A 20752-nucleotide genomic window follows, 5' to 3' on the forward strand; every position below is an offset into this window, starting at 1 on the left:
GTCTTACTTATTGTGCAAATCTTTAAAATTTTCGACACTTTCAGCCTGAATCCCTCTTATGGTTTATGGCAAAAGAGATATGTATTAATAAGTTTAAGGCTCCAATAAACTTTCATTTTATTTTCGACCAGCGCTACTAGAAGGTATTTTTACTCGTCCTAGGAAAAAAAACAGCGGGAATGAGCAGAGTGGGGGTGGCGGGGGTCGTCATGGTGGTGACTTACATCCGGTCTTGGCCGCCGCGCAGCGCCAGGCTCTTCTTTACATAACTGCGCATAGTTGCCGCTTCTCCCACATATAAGAGGGACAATTGTCGCCCCCGGGACTCCCTGTGTCTCCCCTGTGTGTCCACACCCGGCTCCTCAAGGTGAGACACTGCCTGGGTGTTGTGTGTCTGTAGTTTTTTCCCAAACGACAAAGTAAGGAGCCACAGCCAAACCCGCCTGATTGGTTCTCACAGCGTGACTTCACTTGATAACGATACTAATGTTTATTCTCAAGCATTGGATACAAACGGTATGGCGCTGAGTCTGATTGCAGTTTATAAGCCGATTTTCAGTAATTTAAAATTGCAAACCTTGCGATAATTAATTAAGAAATTACATTATACTGTAAACATGTGGGATTAAGACGTTCACCGAGAGGAATTATCAGTTTGTGAGTAAGACGTCACTAGGCCCAGGTATACATTTTTTGTTTTATGATAATATAATTACGACGTGATTACAGTTTGGTATAAGGACAAGATTTTGGAAACAAGGACATTACATTACAACAAGTAAGGAATATTTAGCCACAGGTCATCTCTTTACAGCAATTTTTTTTTTTTCATTGGGCACCCCCTACATCTTTGTGTAGGGTGAAGCGCAGAAGCGTTTACAGTGTCCAACAGGGAAGCATGCTAAGTTCATGCTTGCCTTTATGTCTCATGAGTTAAGGGCGTAGAAGCCTGAAGAGTCAAGGGCATAGAAGCCTGAAGAGTCAAGGGCATAGAAGCCTGAAGAGTCAATGATTTATGTCATCAAGTTATTGGAAGCTCCAACAACTTGTCTCTGAATACGAATTCGCAACTTTCGATTTACAACAGGTACCTACTTTACTGCTAGGTGAACAGGGACTAATGGGGGCTAGGAAGTATGTCCAAACAACTTCCACCGGCCCGGGAATCGAACCCATGACATCTCGCTTGCGAAGGCAAGAGCGGTACCACTCTACCACCAGCACCCCCATCTTTACAGCAATATAACTAAGACGCAGTCAGCACCTGATAATATGACAAGTAGTAAACAAACTCAATAGTTACAACTCTTTGTTAAGTAGACGTGATTCATAACGGTCTGGTTGAGCTGTGGCAGTGGTCTGTCCTGCAGCTGTGAGGGGCACCAGCTGAGCCTGAGGACATGTGTGAACTTGCACATTGGTTAAGTGATTTTCATTTAAAAATTTTGAGAGCATTCTGGTGTCAAGTCAGGTTTGGATAGGTTAGGTTTGGCCAAGTTTGGATAGTTTGGTGAGAGTATGTTAGGTTAGGTCAGGTCAGTTTCAAGTAAATGGAAATACCAGTGGTGGTGTGTGTAAGGTAGGCCAGGTCAGGTATGGATAAGCTGAGAAAGTAGTGTTAATGTGTGTATTACGATATGATTTAGCTGTGCTGACCTGATCAAGTGACGTCACAGAGTGTATCTAGACAATGAGATAGAATTGTATTCATCAACGTGTTGTTTGAGTATGAAAAGAAAATTATCGAATCAGTGTAAGCATAAATATACGATATACCTGACCATTAAATTAGCTTTTTATTTTTATCTGTTTTATCTTCTTCCTGTTTGTTTTTGCTCATCTTCCTACTTGTTTCTTAACGTCACTCCTCCTCTTCCCTGACTAGAAGTATTCAGTGAATTATAAACATATACATTCGCATACATGCACATATAGCCGAGGGCGTTAGAGTTATCACATCATGTCAGTCAATCAATATGGAAATCGTCACTGAGTGCTAACCAATACCGAGGGCGCTAGAGTTACCATATCCTATCAACCAATCAGGATGGAATACGTCACTTAGCGTTAGTCATTACCAGTGATGGCCGTTCACGATGCGTCCTTCACATCTCCGCTTGCTAATGTAAGTCACAGAGGACGTAATCAAGAATATAGTTGTGTGTACACAAGGATGAAGTACATTACTAATGTTGTGGCTGTGCGTTTTCCTCGAGGGACATAATAAACGCTATATTTGCTGTTGTTATAATGTTATTTCTGCACTTCAACAACGAAGGTCTTTAAGCGCGTAATAAGGTTAGTAATTACACTATTCTATAAGATAAACCTCTCGTCCTATTTTAATAAAGACTAACATCAAGGCACTTTGTAAACATTCCGTAGATTCACTGATAAAAATTTCCTCATGAAGCTATTTAGTGTCGAAAAATCAAATGAAAAAAACGAGTTTAACTAAACTCCTGACACGGATTTTTATAACTTTTCTGGCAGTCTGTACTCTAGAAGAGAGTAGAGCCTTCAAGAGAGCTCAGGCTCTCAACTGGCTCAGCCAAATCAGTATTATTATTATTATCGACTCTGTATCTGTCAGTCAAAATTTTAGGCGTTTCCCTGGAGGCGCGTAGTGACGAAGCCCATCACTGATCAGCCTAACTGAAAAATATCTCGTCTAACTCGACTTTAGCTAAATTTGTAACATAAACATACGTAATTACTCCAGTTAATGTAACTTCACTTGATCTAACCTAACCTCACTTGACTTAACTTAACTTGATCTAACGTTGTCTTAGTTAAAGTAACCAAACTTGATTCAAGTTCACCTAACCGGAACTAAACTTTGCCTAACCAAACTTATCAAATCTAACCTAACCTAACCAAAACTAAACTTTACCTAACCTAACTTATCCAAACTTGACTTAACCTGAAATAACTTTGACTAGGTTGGCGTAACCTACCTTGCCTTAACCTACGCTAACCGAAGATAGTATTATAGTGTTTATGGGATTTTGTCCTGCTGGTACGCTGATTCGTCCTTATCTGCCAAAACGTCCTTTAATTGGTAGATCTCTACCACGCCCAGTGATTGGTCCTATCCACCATGATGTCTTGGTAGACACACAAACACACCACACACATATGCACAGTATACATACACACACATATATACTGTACTTGCACAGTATATATATACATATATATATATATATATATATATATATATATATATATATATATATATATATATATATATATATATATACATATATATATATATATATATATATATATATATATATATATATATATATATATATATATATATATATATTGCTGATAACCACAGCTTAAGGCTTGTAATTATTTCAGGGTGAGTACAGACTAGTCTGTACTCACCCTGAAGATGTGAACTACAGAAAGCGCTTGAACTGTTTTCTTCTTTCCTTGTGTTATGCATATACCTAGATCACGCGCACCTACAGTGATTTATTTATATATATATATATATATATATATATATATATATATATATATATATATATATATATATATATATATATATATATATATAAAAACGTTCGGTGTTTTTAGGGTGAGTACAGACTGATATGAATATCCCCATTATATATATATATAACTTCAGCAATAGACTTGTTACGTGGAAAATGTATTTTTATAATGAAGAGGAGAACCAGGGTAAACACAAACATTTTGAAGTAGGGCTACTTTTAATTGCTTACGTTTCGGAAATTGTCATTTTCCATCATCAGAGCCTAAAAAAAATTGAAAATTTTTAAAAATACAGGTGATATACAATAAAAACATAATATTATGCGAAAAATTACCTTCGATAAACTTCAAAAGTTTAAAAAAGAGCAATCCACCTCAAAACCGACAAAAATGACGAGAGACCTACATACAAAGCTAAAATCAGGAAATTAAAAGTATGAAATAAAATGAACATGGGGGTAATACCTTAATTCAGACGAGCCTTAATGTGAAAAACATAACAATTCACTAGAGGCCATATCACAAAGCGATGGCTTTTCTTTGTACTGGTGTAATGCCTCCATAATGAGGAGGTCTGTATCACACTCGCTCTTGCCAAAACTTTTTTAGGCTCTGATGATGGAAAAGGATTATTTCCGAAACGTTAGCAATTAAAGAAGCCCTACTTCAAGATGTTTGTGTTTACCCTGGTTCTCCTCTTCATTATATATATATATATATATATATATATATATATATATATATATATATATATATATATATATATATATATATATATATATATACTAGCAGAATCGCTAGGCAACGATAGGACGCTACCCTCCGGGAGGCTCCACATTGTCTCTTTGTTCAGTCCCCAAAACTTCTTCTTCCATCAATAGTTCATTAACGGTGTATGTAAGTTTCACCATGTTTTTCACTACAACGGTACAGCAAAGTATATTTTTTTTTGCATTAAACTGTTATTATTTTATTGTCTAATCATCACTACATATAACACCACCCATCATCACTACATATAACATCATCCATCATCACTACATATAACACCACCCATCATCACTACATATAACACCACTCCATCATCACTACATATAACACTATCCATCATATACCACCATCCATCATCACTACATATAACACCACCCATCATCACTACATATAACACCATCCATCATCACTACATATAACACCATCCATCATCACTACAGATCGGTAAAGTAGTTTCCGAGATTCTCGTGCAGACATACAAACACACAAACACACATAATGCCTGTTGAGAGCTATAGGATTTAGTTACCAGAGAGTCAAATTAGTAAACCAACATATGTATCGAATTCTGAGAGCGATGAGAGTTGTGGCCATTGTGTTGTGATCCCGTGTCAGTGGAACAAAGAAAACTTGGTATTGTTGTAGGAAATACTGCTGGTGTGTAGGGGGGGGGGGGTCGTAGTGCATGGCAGTGATGGTAATGGTAGTGGTGGCAATGGTAGTAATGATATTGTTACTGAAGGTAGTGGCAATGGTGTAATTGGTAGTGGTAGTGGAGCGATGTAAACGGGGATGTATATAGGATCGGAAGTCAGTGTTTGTGCTGGTAGCGGGAGTGATGGTAATACTGATAGTGGTGGTGGTAGCCGTAGTAGTTGAAGTATTGATAATAGTAGTAATGGTAGTGGGGGTGTCAATAGGAGAAGTATTGGTTGTTGTAGTGGTGGTGACGATAGTAGTAGTAGGGGAACGAGAGCATCGGCCCAAAAGCAACAGTCACTGAATGCCACATAGATCTGCGGCTCAACTAACTCAACACAGCTAGGATAGCTACTTATGTATTAGGATATTTAATATTAAGGTAATAAAATGGTGGCGAAGGTGTGGCTATTGGGGGAGGCTGGAGGCCAATAAAAAAGTAGAAGTAGTAGTAGTAGTAGTAGTAGTAGTAGTAGTAGTAGTATTTGTAATGATTGTAGTAGTGGTAGTGATGGTGGTAGTAATGGTAGTGTTGGTGGTGGTAGTAGTAATAGTGTTTAAAAATATAAATAAATAGTATTAGTGGTAGTAATGGTAGTGGTGGTAGTGTTGGTGGTGGCAGTAGTATTGGTGATGGTGGTGGTGGTGGGTGGTAGTGGTGGGTGGTGGAGGTGGTCGTGTGATGGTAAGTAGCCAGTCGTTGTACCCCGTCGCCTCAGAACCGGTAGTGTGGTCGCTGGGGGTAACGGGGTGTCTCGCTCCTTGCTCCTCCCTCACACAACCGGTTGCCTGCACTGATACACTGACTCATTCCCACCTCCATCCCACTCCTGCTGCTATACTCATACACTGAGGGTGAGACAAAGGGACGATAGAGAGCGAAGGGAACAATAGGCGAGAGGGAGTAAGATAGAAATTCTCTATGATCTTGTTCACTCTCTCTCTCTCTCTCTCTCTCTCTCTCTCTCTCTCTCTCTCTCTCTCTCTCTCTCTCTCTCTCACCTTTCACTTTGAGACTGTGTTTCTCTTTACTCTCAACATGAAAGGCCAGGAACTGCAGGCAGTTTACTGACCTCTCAAACCCTGGGACGAGAAACATTTACGGGTCGCTCTCAAGGATCAGGTTGAGGTACGATATATTATACAAAACTTCACACTTACTTTGGACGTTTGTAAACCAGCTGCGTGTTTACAAGTCGATGGGCGTTATATGGCTGGTGGCGCTTGCCAAAACAATACAAAGAAAATTACCTCTGTCTGGTGCTCCAATAAACTAGCCCCATCACTGGGCAAATCTGAAATCTGTATACTGCATATTGGTATTTATTACAGAGATACTTTTTACTTTAAACCTCTTCTCCACTGATCGGCTCGTTAGCCGCTTGGACGGTCGGTCACGTTTCTGTTACACACTGTTGGCAAGTACTGGGCAGGCGCTGACTCCTGAATGTATCTGTACCTGCTCCAGTGTTGGTCAAGCCTGGTCTTGAAAGAGCTCACACTCGGTGCCGTCATAACACTCTGGCAGATTATTCCAAGAGTTCACAATTCTCACTCTGAAAAAGATTGTCCTAACAGTTTTCTGGTGTATTGTGCCTTCTTCAACCTTGAGCTGTGACCCACACTCGACTGATTAGTGCCCTCTGAGATGTTTGTAAACATTATTTAAATCACTCCTTGTCCGTTTACAGTATAAGCTAGGCAGTTGCAGGCGTTCTAATCTCTCTGGGTAAAATATTGCGCTATAGAAAGTCTGTAAGAACTCCATAAGTAATTTTTTTAACTTTTATGTGACTATTTTCCAAACGAATCTCCCGAAGATTAAGAACACCAACTTATTTCACCTGATGATTAAACACCGCAATGGTAAACTAACCTAACCTAACAAAACCTGATATAACATAGCTTAATCCAACCAAACCAAACCCTCCATTTACCATCAAGGCGTTAATCACCAGGTAAAGTAAGCAGGGGTTTCTAATCGTCATGACATCTCAACAAACCTATACATTTTCCTTTGTGGGATTAATCAATTTATCTTTCAGTCACTTCCCTAAAATTAATTGTGTGTGTGTGTGTGTGTGTGTGTGTGTGTGTTTGTGTGTGTGTGTGTGTGTGTGTGTGTGTGTGAGATCCGTTCTTTCATATTTTCCCTTCCTCTCATTTTCCTTACAATCTTTCTCTTTCTTATTTCTCTCTCTCTTCTTCAATAAGTACTATAATTATAAGGTGTCCAGATTATGTTCCCTGACCTGTATGTTCCTCCCACTGTCCCATGACCTGTGTGTTCCTCTTACTGTCCCATGACCTGTATGTCCCTCCCACTGTCCAATGACCTGTATGTCCCTACCACTGCCCCATGACCTGTATGTCCCTCCCACTGCCCCATAACCTGTATGTCCCTCCCACTGTCCCATGACCTGTGTGTTCTTCCTACTGTCCCATGACCTGTGTGTTCCTCCTACTGTCACATGACCTGTATGTCCCGACCACTGTCCCATGACCTGTATGTCCCCCCTGCTCCATGACCTGTGTGTCCCTCCCACTGCCCCATGACTTGTGTGTTCCTCCCACTGTCCCATGACCTGTATATCCCTTCTGCTCCATGACCTGTATGTCCCTCCCACTGCCCCATGACCTGTGTGTCCCTTCCATTGTCCCACGACCTCTATGTCCCCCCACTGTCGCATGACCTGTATGACCCCCCTGTCCCATGACCTGTGTGTCCCTCCCACTGTCCTCTGACCTGTATGTCCCTCCCACTGTCCCACGAGCCGTGTGTCCCTCCCATTTGTCTCTACTGACACGCACTATGACTGTTATGTTATCTGCAGGCTATGGGAGGAAAGGCGAGGTGGAGAAAGCTGAAGAGAGTGGTAGGTCCGATGCCTCAAGGTCCCCAGGCACCCAGTAAACAGCGTTTCAAGAAGGAACGCACCAAGACCCGGGATGCAAAGAGGAAGAGACTGGGTGAAGAGGACGATGAGGAGGAGGAGGAGGTGATGCAGGAAGTGAAGGGTGAGAAGGACCAGGTGGGAAAGGACTCAACAACATCTTCCAATAAGAAAGAGGTTGGTGTGAGGAAACGCGACGCCTCCAGTGAGCTCAGTGACGACAGCCAGAAGGACGACACTAAAGATGATGAAGGGAGAGCTGAACATAACGCAAACGGCGCTCAGGGTCTATTGGCAACTGACGTAGATAAAGACTTCGAATCTTCTCTTACAGAATGGATTTATGACCCACTAGGTGAAACGACCCTTGAAGAGGAGCTGAAGAAGGCCAGGGAGGAAGAGACCCTTGTTGGTGATGATTTTCCATTACCGTCTGAAACAAGAGTCGGTATCCACAAAGTTTCTGCAGACAGGGAGAAAGAAACAACAGACAAGTCTTCCCACTCTGATGCAGAAGGCGTTAGTAACAGCGAGAAATCTGTCAAGTTTTTCATATCGGATGACGAGAGTGACAGCGATACGGCAATCTTTGTTGACGCCTGTCAGCACACACTAAGTGGCGAGGAGAACGGCCAGGTAGACGAGCACATGAACGCTGCTGTGGTCGACGGTATCAACGACAGGATGGACGGGTACGCGTTCATCGACATGAAGGCAGAGTCAGGAGCCGAACCTTCACTTGAGAGCGACGACATAGAGCTCGTCATCGGCGACATGGTAGAAGACGAAGAAGTTAATGGCACTGAAACTCTAAACCCCCTCTCAGAAATCCTCGACAATGAGAGTGCAGGGGCACTACCATCAAGCAGCCCTCCCAGAGATAACTCAGGAGTCACGGGAAATGGGGCAGTTCATATCATATCAGGACAACAAATGGAATCAGACGGTGCCATGAACTCATCACCGAGTGAATCTGCCACAGAAGGAGACTCAGTCAGCAGGTCATCGGTGAGTGATCACGCTGACGCAGACTCTGTAAGCAGGACTTCCTTTATAGGATCTGGCGAACGTGTTGTGGCCAGGAAAATTTCAACTGATGGTTCTGTGGATCCCGATGCACTGAGCACAGCATCGGTAACGGAATCGACTGACTCAGAAACTGTGAGCAGAAGTTCAACCACAGAGGCCTTACAACAAGAAGTCATGACATCAAGTACTGAAAAAGCTGAAGCAGATGGTAGTGCAAGAGGGTCGACAGTATCCCCCAGTGGGTCAAGTCCATCCATCAAGTCGCTCGGCAGCCAAGGAATACTGCAGCCCTCAAGTAGAGCGCCAGACACTGCCAGCACCACTTCAGCCAGCGAGTCCGGCGACATGGAAGCTTTTAGCAAGACCTCAGCTAGTGAGTACGAAGGAGATGGAGTAAGCAGGACCTCTGTAAGTGAGTATAGCGGAATAAGCAGGACCTCTGTAAGTGAATACAGTGGAGAAGGAGTAAGCAGGACCTCTGTAAGTGAATACAGCGGAGATGGAATAAGCAGAACTTCTGTAAGTGAATACAGCGGAGATGGAATTAGCAGGACTTCTATGAGTGAAACAGAAGAGGCAAGTAGAGCTTCTATAGGTGGTTCTAGGGAACACACCAGCAAATCTTCTGTCAGTGAGTCAACAGAGTTTGATTCTGAAAGTCTTTCTTCGACAACGGATCTATCAACCCCAAAAGAAGAGGGACCCTGTGCCTTAGACGGTAAGGTTAAGGCAGAATCCAAAGACTCTGAAGACCTGAAAGAAGGACTACACCAGGAGGACGATGCAGTCAAGGTCCGCTCCGGATCTCCTGTCTGGGAAGAGCTGGACCGTGAGGATCATTTGCAACTTACAGGAGATGCAGCACATTCAGAAGTTCCCGATGTTAAGGGCGCCGGTGAAGCTGATGCGCAAAGTTTGTTCTTTAGTCTCTACCCTGAATACCAGCCTGGCGAGGGAGAGGAAGCAGAGGAAAATCATGGAAAGGCGATAGTAGGAAATCCAAAATTTCCTTGTTTTCGGGGCCAAAGGGGAGAACAAGACGACCAAGAAGACGTTTACATGGCCATGGAAAACCCAGAGACAAAAGGCGGGTCGAGTAGAAAAGATAAGAGAACCAAGGGAACCCTTTCTGGAAAAATCAACCAATTTCAAAATAAATTCTCTCAACAGAAGAAGTCTGAAAGAGAGAATAAGAGCGCCTCTGAGCCTGAGGGATCTTCGTCACACCAGAGCAGCGGAGGAAGCGTCGACGAGCGACAAGACACCGCCTCAGGAAACTCAAGTGACGAGCAAAAAGCAAAAAGTGAAAGCAGAAGAGACGACTCAGAATTCTCCGATCACACCCCCAGAGACGGGGCGCTGCCCGATGTTCTGGACAGTGCCTCTTCCCTCGCCTCGGAGGGTCGTGCAGAGGAGGGTCAGCATCCCGCCAACAACAAAAACGACCTGGTATGTGATGCTGGACAACCTGGAGAAGGAGCCGAAGTAACTAAGCCAGAGGGCGCAGCGACAGATGCAACGAAGAAGTCTGGAGAAGACACACAGACTGTTGAAGGGGCAGCAGGAGTGACGGAGACTGGACAAGAGACACTAGAAGTAGAAAGCAAAAATGGAGGTTCCATAAAGGATCGTAAAACACTCGTGGGAAAGGCAAAAGAATGGATAAAAGGAGTCACAAGAATGGGGAGCAAGAAAGAAGATGTTGTCCCTGAAAAGACTAATGACAAATCAGAACCTGTCAATGGTTCAAAGGAAACAGCCAAGGTTGAAGCAAAGACGATGGAAACAAATAGCACAGCGAGCAAAACGCCATCAGTCACCTCAGAGTCTAAGACTTCAGAAGATGAAAAAGGTAAGAGCGATGAAGCAGATGCCTCACCAATTAAAGACGCTGTTAGTATGGCAGAGAGCGAGGTTGAAAAAGAAACGAATGCAGTCGGCGGGGAAAAAGTTGGTGTGGAGAACGTGGAAGAAGGCGCTGTGGCTACTGCAGGAAAAAAAGAAGAACCTCCTGCTCAAGAAGACCTCGCACATGAAAGTAACGGTGGAAAAGTGTCGGTAGAGGAGATCACCAAAGTAGCGAAAAAAGATAAAGAAGATGAGCTAAGCATTGAAAGTGAAGGGAAAGCTGTTGAATTAAGCGAGGAACAGGAAACGCCTGTCTCTGAGAGCCCTCCAGAGGGAGTTGTTGAAGCTGAGAGTATAGAAGACAAAAAATCTTCTCCATCGGACAAAGAAGCTCTCATTATTGACTATTTGGAAACTGGAAATGAATTTATCGATGCAATAGGTCAGCATGAACCTATATACGTCACAAACCCCCTAGAAGTTACACCTGATTTAACTAAGGATGAACCTTTAGTTCCTGAAAATTACACAGACGAAACGAAAGATTCTGCCACCCAGTTAGAAAGTAAAGAAGTCAGTGAGGTTGAAAGCAAAGTGAACGGGGTGGAGGAGAAGCAAGAGAATGGCTTGAGAGCAGAAGAGACAGCAGATACAGATACCAAGAAGCAAGATATTCCTGAAGTAGTGACGTCCACAGTAGAGCCAACCAGTGAAGACGTAATCCCTAAGGAGGAGAAACGTAAGAGAGCAAAGGACGAAACAAAACCACATCGTAAAGTTAGAGAAAAGTCGAAATCCCCGTCTGTATACAAGGACACTGATGAAAAGGGCCGAAGTCCAAAATTATCGAAAAAGGACAAGGATGGTAAGAGTGGAAGCAGGAGGAGAAGGCACCGACGACGTACTCGGAGCCAAGAAGGGCCAGAGGTGCAGGCGACCACAAAGGAGGCAGCCACATCACCACCTCCACCAGGCCTACTTTCTCCCCCAGGAAATGGGAGGACGAAGGGGGAACCCCCTGAAGGAAAGTTTCTTGAAGTTAGCGATGAAGTTCCCCAGAGAGAACCAGAACAAACAACTGCTAAAGGGGATGAATTTATTCGTGCTGAAGCGACTGAACTCGATACAGAAGAAAAAGGCTCCCCCACTGAAGATTTACCGCAAGAAAATGCAGCTGAAGAACAGGAACATGACATTACTGACCAGGTAACCGGAGAACAAGGTGATAATATTGATACAGCAGCTGTAGAACAAGAACCAGATGTTACTGACAAGAATATTGAAGAACCAGAAAGTGAGGTCGCAACTGAAGAACAAGAAGTTGAGGATGTTGTCAAAAAAGCTGAAGAAGAAGAAGAAGGCGAAGTTATTACTAAACCAGCTGAAGAACAGGAAGCCGATTTTATGGCTAAGCCAGAAAAAGAGCAAGAAGGCGAGTTTGCTGCGAAGCAGGCTGAAGAACAAGAAGGTGACGCTATTGCTGAGTCAGTTGAAGAACAGGAAGGCGAGGTTACTGTTAAGCCAGCCGAAGAACAAGTTGGTGAAGATATTACTAAGCCAGTTGAAAAACAAGAAGGTGAAGATATTGCTAAGCGAAGTGAAGAACAAGAGCGTGTCTCAGCTGCTACTCAGCCTGCCAGTGACCATCGTTTGAGAAAAAAGGTGTCAGTCAAATCCAGTAAAGACAAGTTTTCAGACGAATTCTGGAAGGAGAAACTGAGCAGTGGCCACAAGAGACACGGAAAGCACCGCGAGGAGCATAAATCTTTTAGTTCTGGCGAATATGACTATGCAAGTCTTTCCAGGATTAAGAGGGGAAAGAGTATTGAATCAAAACCCACAACGAGAGACACAGATGAACAGAAAAAAGTGGTTAAGAGCGACGAGGTTAGACAGGAGGTTCCCCAGGACAAGCAGTTGGGTTCCCCATCACTTACACCAAGTGAAGATGTCGGAGAAACAACTACCTCTTTCCCGGTCACAGGCGCTACCTGGAGTCCCCGGGTGGGTCGAAGGGAAAGAAAGAGTAGCAGAAGGTCAAGCGAGCGAAAGCGAGAGAGGAAATCCTCCGATAAATCAGAAGTCATGAAGGCGCCAGTTGAGGAAGACGCAAAGCCGATGCCAGACTTGGAGCCTTCAGGAAAGACGGATGAGCTACCAGAGTCTGAAGTGCCACAAATCGGGTCTCCAGTCCCACCTACGCCTCCAGCAGATACCAAGGTCTCTAAAGAAGTTGAATCGCCCAAGAAAGAGATCCCAGTTGAGCCCGTAAAGCCAGACGCTGCTGCTACAGATACTAGCGCTGTCTTATTAGAGCTGAAGTTCCCTGAGGGAATCTCAAAGCCTCGTTCACCCGTTCCTCGGAAATTTGTGTATCCAAGTAGAGGTTCAGTGCCTGAGAAAATCTCTAAACCACCTCCCGAAGATGAAGCGAAGCCTACTGTGAGGTCTCCGAGGTTTGCTTCACCAAAACCTCACACCAAGAGTGTTACCACTAAAGCTCCACCGTCACCCGTTACCACTAAGGCTCCACCGTCACCCGTTACCACTAAAGCTCCACCGTCACCCGTTACCACTAAGGCTCCACCGTCACCCGTTACCACTAAAGCTCCACCGTCACCCGTTACCACTAAGGCTCCACCGTCACCCGTTACCACTAAAGCTCCACCGTCACCCGTTACCACTAAAGCTCCACCGTCACCCGTTACCACTAAAGCTCCACCGTCACCCGCTACCACTAAAGCTCCACCGTCACCCTTGACCGGTGAAATAACTCAACGTCAAACAGGTATTTCAGAACCACCTTCTGAACAAATATTTAAACTAAAGTTTCCTGAAGGTGTCTCCCAGCCACTGTCGCCGCCGCCACCGCCGCCGGTAGTCTTAAAGCACTCAGACGGAATATCTCCTCCACTCTCACCAGAAGTCCTTAAAGAGACCCCAAAGCCGCCGTCTCCTGCACCAAGGAAAACAAGACCGAAAGTTGTAATTCCTACACCAGGGTCTCCAAAGCTTCAGACAGTGGAAGCTTCCCCCGAGCTTACTGTGCCAGCCTCTCCTCCAGCAGCTGCTCCTGATGATACATCCCAGAAGGTTCAGCCAGATACGATGACTCATCCCCCATCATCAAAACATTTGTCATTACCGGCATTAAAACCTGCTAGAGCCGTTTCACCCCTAAGGACACTAAAGTACCCTGAAGGTATCACTTCACCTCCCTCACCTGATCCAAGGAAGCATCGAAAACCCAAGAAGCTTCCCCACACTGAGACACCACTATCAACACTGGCAGCTGACGACACCAAGCCAATTATAACGTCAGAATCCTCACAGGCAATCATTTCCTCAGTCGAACCAACAACAGTTATGTTTCCCACGTCCATTGTTCCTCAGGATGATGGTTCCAAACTAGAACTCAAACCAGAGACAATGGTAGCTGAGACAACGATAACTCTTGAAACTTTCAACGAGACGAAGCCTGAGTCACCGAGTGTTTTACCGAAATATGTTAGCGATAAAAGTCGAATGTATTCACCTGATTCTGTCACAACAATGACAGCAGAGCTTTCCCTCGAGGATCAGAAGGGCAGAGAATCCCCTAGGATTAGATCCCATAGGATTAGCTCCCATAGGATTAGCTCCCCCTCCCCACAAAGAGGAAAATCCACGGTCGAGCGCCCAAAGCCTAGTCGACTCGCAACTCCAACACAACAACAAACAGCAGACAGTCCCGTCACGTCTCCCACGACCAAACCTGCTCTCAAGCCAAAGCCCACCTCAGTATCCAGCACCCACAGCCTCGAGCATGTGGAACCTCTAAAAGACACTCTACCCACCTCGCCACCACCTAGCGCATCAACAAAACCCACGGATGAGTCAAAGACACCTGAAGATATTACTAAATCACACACAAAAGATTCCAAACTAAAATTAATAGACTCTCAGACAACAGAGTCCGGTAAATCTCCTACAGACCTTAAGCAAACAGTAGAAGATTCTAGTCAAACAGTTAAATACTCTAGACCAATGACAGTGGATCTCAAACAACCAGCAGATGATTTTAAGTCAGAGACAGAAAGTTACTCGCCACTGAAGACTAGTGTGGCCCAGAGGATGAAGTTCCCAGAAAGTCTACAGCCCCTGCCTGTCTCGCCTTCTCCCAAAACGAAACCCACAGACTCCTTGAAGAGGAGCTCATCCATTAAGTCTGATGCTTCGTCACCCAAATCACCCCTACCGTCTTCCAAGATTGCTTCTCCAATACCCAAGATATCCTCTCCCAGTCCAAAGATAGCCTCTCCTACACCCAAGAAAACTTCTCCCACAGGAAAGATAGTTTGTCCTTTCCCTAAAATAGCGTCTCCTACGCCTAAAGTTGTATACATCCCCAAGACAACTGCAGCATCAAAAGTCGCCTCTCCTGTTCCTAAGACAACTTCACCAGTACCAAAGTTATCCTCTCCCACACGTAAGATATCCTCACCTATACCAAAGATGATAACTTCCCCTACTCGCACAATCGCTTCACCTTCCCCACTGACACAAACTGTTGCAGAAAAAACAAGTGTACCTTCGCCTCAACTCTCTGATGATCAGCTCCCAAGATTTATTTTTGCGACACGGCAGCGACCCTTCCCCGACGGGAAGTCAAGTCCTTCAGAGCCACCTGCTTCAGATGCCGAGAAGCAGAGTTCTGAAAGCTCCCAGGTTCCAGCACTGTCACATGATGAGGACCATCGGACGACACGGAAACACACCTCAGGAGCCTTCCGTCCTTCACATGAGGACCTTCTCTCTCATGAACCCCGCCTCTCACCTCGTGAAGCCCGTGTTTCTCAAGAGGCCCGACTCTCCCCTCATGGCCTCCTGGGGTCCCCTCATGAGGGTTCGCCATCGCCCAAGGAAGGATCTCAGTCGCCCCACCCTGGAGGTGACCCACCATCCAAGAGAGTCCGCCGGAAGAAGAGGCGTTAGTGCCTGGCAGACCCACAGCCGTAGCAGAAGACTAAGGCAGAGAGAGTTTTCAGAAGGCCAAGGGAAAAATAAGAGCTTTTGAGTTACCATACTGTATATCTTACGAAGCTTCATAGTGTATCGTGTTCATCTTAGAGGAGCCATCGAAGCATTTAAAAACCAGTGTACCCACACATCCAGTCCATTCACTCTTCATAACAGTGATCCAACACGTATGAAACTAGTTCATAGAGCCGCTAGACCGGCTTGATCCAGTCCTTTACTTAAGTCAGTGAACCAATACGTACTAACCCATTTCATAGCCGCTAAACTGCTGAACTGAGCTGATATAGCCCAAAATTAGTCATTCAACTTGTATCAAACCACTCCACAAAGTTGCTAAACTGGCTTGAGCAAGCTTCTTACCTAAGGTAGTGATCCACCATACATCAAGCCACTTCAGAGACCCGCTGACCTGGTTTGACTGAACAACATATAGTAAGCCACTCGGCCTTTACCCCGTTCTTATGGTAGATTCTCTCTGTGTCTCCTGACCAGCGCCGCCCACACGACCACCTGCGTTGTGAACGAACGACACGACATAACTTGTGTTGAGGACTGACAACACGACACCACTTGTGTTATGAGCTAACAGCACAACACCACGTGTGTTATGAGCTGACAACACGACACCACTTATGTTATGAGCTAACAACACAACACAACTGGTGTTATGGGCTGACAACACGTCACTACCTGTGTTATGAGCTGACAACAGCTCACCAATTGTGTTGTGAACTGACAACACGACGCCATTTGTGATGTGAGCTAACAGCACAACAGTTTGTTTTGTGAGCTGACAATACAACACCAATTGCGTTATGAGTTGACAACAAACCCACCGCGTGTTTTGTGAGCTGACAACACAGCAGTTGTGTTATAAATTGACAACACAACACCAATTGTATTGTAAGCGGACAACACTGTATAGTTTGTGATGTGAGCTGACAACACGACGTATTTTTGTTATGAGCTGATATCTCGATACAGTTTGTGTTAGGAGCTGACAACGTGACACTGCTTGCTAGTTAATAACTCAACATACTTTGTATCATGATCTGACGACACAACACTTCTTGAGTCATGAGCTGACGGCACGATGCTCCTTGCGAACTGTCAACACGACATTATTTGTGAGCTCGCAACACCACTTTGTTTGTGGGCTCACAACGCCACATTCATGTGAGCTGACAGCACGACATTGTTTGTGAGACGACACCACGACATTGTTTGTAAGCTGACATCACGACATTGTTTGCGAACTGACAACACGACATTGTAAGCTGACAACACGACATTGTTTGTAAGCTGACAACATAACATTATTTGTGAGCTGACAACACAACACTTGTGTTTTGAGCTAACAACACTACACTATTTGTGTTTTGAGCTGACAACACGACATAAATTCAGCTGACGACACGACACATTTGTGAGGATAATACAAGCATGCTTTCACCTCACAGGACGTGTGAGAGCCTTGTTTTATCGTCAGATCACAATACGACCAGTGTTGGAGGATGGTGTGGTCGTTTACGGTCGTTCTGGAGGCGACTATGGCGGGGGACTGCTACCAGTAGAGGTAAAGAGTTCCTGATGTGGCTGACGTAAAATATTACCTCCTGACGTGGTTGATGAAGGAAGAAGAATATATTTCGTTGCTGACGAGGGAAGAATTTCTTCTGATGTGGTTGACGAAGGATACGAATTCTTGACGTTGCTGTCATGAAAAGAATATCTTCTGACGTGGCTGACGAAGGAATAACTCGTGGCTGATGAAGGAAGAAGAGTTCCTGACGTGGCCGACGATGGAGGAACTACTAACTAGCTCAAATGTATCACTGCAGCGTTGTCTCTTAGGCAACTAATCGAATATTGGTTTATTGATAACAAGTTTATGTAATTTACAACACACACACACACACACACACACATATAAATATAATATATATATATATATATATATATATATATATATATATATATATATATATATATATATATATATATATATATATATATATATTCTGTCATCTTCATATATTTCTGATTCTTTTTACTTTATTTTATTCTTGTTGGTTTTCTTTTTGCTATCCTCTTGGTAATCTTCTTCCTCTTCTTATTTGGTAATTACACTGAGGAAAAAAGCTCATATCGCATATAAAGAATTTTTAAGACCATTATTGCTTATCCAAATGCTAATTTGCTTTTATTAATATACCTTCTATTTTCTTCTATTTACCTTATTTATTCTTTCTTCCTTTATGAAACTAACAGAAAGGTAACAAGGCAACTGTAAAACTGTATCAACAAGTACTGCTTAACTTTCTTGTTCATGTTGCGTTATCTTCGTTGGATGATAACGTTAACAAGGCAAACATAAAAGCTATCGACTTATACCGCTTAATTAAATGTTAGTTCTTTTATAAAAGGTCAATAAATCATTGTATATGTAGGATAGGGTAAACTGTATTGTTAATCACTGTTTGTATTTGTTAGTTATTAAAGTCAGTGAGTGGCTGTGTATGCTGAATGACGCCAGTTTTTATTAATTCCAAGTTTCAAACACTTATTATCTTTTAACACCATCAACTGTTGACTATCTTGAAGGAAACATTATTATTATTATTACTGTTATTATTACTATTATTATTACTATCATTATTATTGGATTCTCGTGGAGAGGAATTTATTATGTACTATTAGAAACACAAATAAATTATGATTATATATATATATATATATATATATATATATATATATATATATATATATATATATATATATATATATATATATATATATATTGACATAATCTCACAGGGAAAAGGTAACAATAGAGAGCCTTAGCTTTCGTCTTTATTCAAGACATCTTCAGAGGGAACTGTATTACAATGACTGAGAGAGAGCTTATGTACAGTACACAGGGTGAGCTTACAAAACATGAGGTCAGGTCAAAAAAACATGACATCCACTAATCCACACACCAGCCACACAGCAAACATAAGAAAAGATTATAAGAACGGGTGACATAACTAGTCATGTCACGTCAAGTAAAGAATATGAGACCCACTAATCATCTATCATACATCTACCTTACATGCTTTCAAAGCATTTTTAACCTTGGGCCACTGACAAATAAATTTGTGTAACATATTATCAGTTTTGTACTGACCATCACTAAGGTATAAAGAATACATTTCTCTAATCAAACTTGCTTCAACTAGAAGTCTTTCTGTGACACAAGATGATTTATACACTTCTAAACTGTTTTCCCAAGCTATGGGATGATTATTGTTCCTTATATGAACGTACAGTGCACTGCTTTCAGATTCTGTTCTAATATTGTACTTGTGCTGTTTAATTCTGAGTTGCAATGCTTCCCCAGTCTGTCCCTACATAATTTCCATTACAATTGCTACATGGAGTACAGTAAACACTTCCAATTACATTCAAGGTTGGGCTATTCTTAAGTAATATATTAGTAATAGTTGAGTCATACTTAAAAACAGCATTAATGTTTAATAATTTAAGGGACTGAACTAACGGGACAAATTCATTACGATAAGGTAGAGTCAAAATATTCTTAAATGTAGGAACTTGCCTAGTTTGAGTAGAATAAAAGGATTGTTTAACCCTTTTAAAACAACGATCAACAAACAATGAAGGGTACCCAAGTTTTTGTGCAATGGACTGAATGTGTTGTAGTTCTTCTTCAATAAATTCAGGGTCTCAAATACGTAAACATCTCAAAAACATAGCAGAAAAAACTGACATTTTGGTAGACTCATAGTGAGACCCTAAATTCATAGTTATGTCCATTTCTCATGATAAACATATCAAGAAATGGAAGGGATCCATTTATCCCTCTTTCAATTTTGAATGTAATACTGGGGACAAGATAATTAAGCTTGTCTAAAAATTCCATTGGGTCACCGTTTCTAGGCCATAGACAAAGAACATCATCTATATATCTATACCATGGAGGAATAAAGTCCACTATATTGGGTAGTAATCTAGCCTCAAAAAATTCCATATAAATACAGGCTAAAGGAGCAGAAAGACAATCACCCACGCTCTTGCCAAATATTTGTTTGTAAAACTTTCCATTATCAGTAACGCATAACTCTATCAATTTGAAAAATGTATCATGTTCAATAGTTAAATCTAACAGAGGCAACTTATCTCTAAGGAATTGAAAGTAGGTCTTTCACTGGTACTCTAGTGAAAAGTGAATGTACATCAAAACTTATTAATTCACATGGTTCATTGTGTATCTTGAGTTTATCAATTAAATCATTGCTGTTGCGTATATGTGAATTAGAAATCTGGCCTGTAAGCAGGGATAGCGTCCTAACCAACCACTTGGATAATTTGTACGTAACAAAACCCACAGAACTCACGATAGGGCGTAATGGGTAATTGTTTTTCTGCTCCATTAGCCAGTATTTTTATGGAATTTTTTGAGGCTAGATTACTACCCAACATAGGTGACTTTATTCCTCCATGGTATATGTAGATGATGTTCTTTGTCTCTGGCCTAGAAACAGTAACCCAATGGAATTTTTAGACAAGCTTAATTATCGTGTTCCCAGTATTACCTTCAAAATTGAAAGAGAGATAAATGGATCCCTTCCATTTCTTGATATGCTTATCATGAGAAATGGTCATACTATATATTTAGGTGTACAGAAAGCCTACACAGGTAGATAGCTTCATACATTTTTTTATCGAGTCACCATGAATCTACCAAAATGTTTTTTCTGCTATGTTTTTGAGATGTTTACGTATTTGAGACCCTGAATTTATTGAAGAAGAACTACAACACATTCAGTCCATTGCACAAAAACTTGGGTACCCTTCATTGTTTGTTGATCGTTGTTTTAAAAGGGTTAAACAATCCTTTTATTCTACTCAAACTAGGCAAGTTCCTACATTTAAGAATATTTTGACTCTACCTTATCGTAATGAATTTGTCCCGTTAGTTC

At 42.5% G+C, this 20752-nt stretch overlaps 1 protein-coding gene across 1 annotated transcript; it reads left to right on the forward strand.

Moving 5' to 3' along the window:
* Positions 1–326: 326 nt before the first annotated feature.
* LOC121871541 (titin-like) lies at positions 327–17405 on the forward strand. Its single transcript, XM_042373983.1, has 2 exons — positions 327–367; positions 7815–17405. The coding sequence occupies exon 2, from the start codon at positions 7818–7820 to the stop codon at positions 15723–15725; it is 7908 nt and encodes a 2635-aa protein (XP_042229917.1). The 5' UTR covers positions 327–367; positions 7815–7817; the 3' UTR covers positions 15726–17405.
* The last annotated feature ends 3347 nt before the right edge of the window (positions 17406–20752 follow it).

This window comes from Homarus americanus, unplaced genomic scaffold, assembly GCF_018991925.1.
Source record: "Homarus americanus isolate GMGI-L3 unplaced genomic scaffold, GMGI_Hamer_2.0 scaffold45698, whole genome shotgun sequence".
In the NCBI taxonomy this organism is placed as follows: Eukaryota; Metazoa; Arthropoda; class Malacostraca; order Decapoda; family Nephropidae; genus Homarus; species Homarus americanus.